The following is an 861-nucleotide window of genomic DNA, read 5'->3' on the forward strand; positions in this document are numbered from 1 at the left end:
TCGTGAAGACTGACGTATCAATCGGATCGGATCTTTGTTACTCTCACTACGAGTTGCTTGCTGATGAGGAATAATCTCTTTGGTGGATTTTGTGATAGGTGATTTTGACAAAACTTGACGAGTTTTTTTTGATGCCCGTAATCTAGCTGCGATCTCCTCATCCTCTTCATTATTCTCGACACTTGGAGTCTCTTGTCCAGTTTGATCAATATCTGGGAGTTCGTTGTTATGCTGAGCTGATTCATCCGGCTCAGCAGTTTCTTCTTCGTGAGAAGAAGGCTTAGAGGTGTGCCCGGTTTCGATGAGGTCGGTCTGGCGGATTGGGGAAGTTGTACTTGATGGGTTAAGTGGCTGTTGTACCAACAAAATGTCAGTATTTGTGAGTCTTGATATTGATTTCAAACATATCGAAATATCTTACTTCATTCCTTATTATACCTTTCTTGTTGAGTGCCTTAACTACCTCACACTCACGAAAGAATCGATCAAGGAGAAGGTCCTTGTCCGATTTGTCAAGGGTCTTCATATCGTCGAATAAGGCTTGAAATCGTTTGGGAAACTGAGAAGGTGTGGGATTTGTGGGATTTGAAGGTGGTGTGGGATCGGAGGTCGATTGATTGGGGGTTGCCAATTCTACAACCACTCGTTTGCGTTTTTTAGGCTTAGGTACAAAGGCATCGTTCGTTAGGTCAGGTAAAATCATGGGTTTGAAGTTTTCAACGGGGCCATGATCGTGGTTAGGATTCTCTTTAATGATGGTCAAAGTCCATTTGTCTGCATTGAGCTTAGAGGTGACTTGAAATGGACAGGTGGGAATGGTAAGCTCGGGGGTTAGGGCCTTGGCTGCAGGGTTCCGATCGT

At 44.1% G+C, this 861-nt stretch overlaps 1 protein-coding gene across 1 annotated transcript in view; it reads right to left on the reverse strand.

Moving 5' to 3' along the window:
• Window positions 1–526, reverse strand: part of MELLADRAFT_105775 (uncharacterized protein) — a gene marked incomplete at both ends in the record, with an annotated part of 770 nt that extends 244 nt beyond the window's left edge. The window contains 2 exons of the mRNA XM_007409380.1: window positions 15–351; window positions 422–526. Coding sequence (XP_007409442.1) covers window positions 15–351; window positions 422–526 — 442 coding nt within the window. The remainder of the gene's footprint in view (window positions 1–14; window positions 352–421) is intronic.
• Between the last annotated feature and the right edge of the window lie 335 nt (window positions 527–861).

The sequence above is a fragment of the Melampsora larici-populina genome, assembly GCF_000204055.1.
Source record: "Melampsora larici-populina 98AG31 unplaced genomic scaffold MELLAscaffold_15, whole genome shotgun sequence".
NCBI lineage: Eukaryota > Fungi > Basidiomycota > Pucciniomycetes > Pucciniales > Melampsoraceae > Melampsora > Melampsora laricis-populina.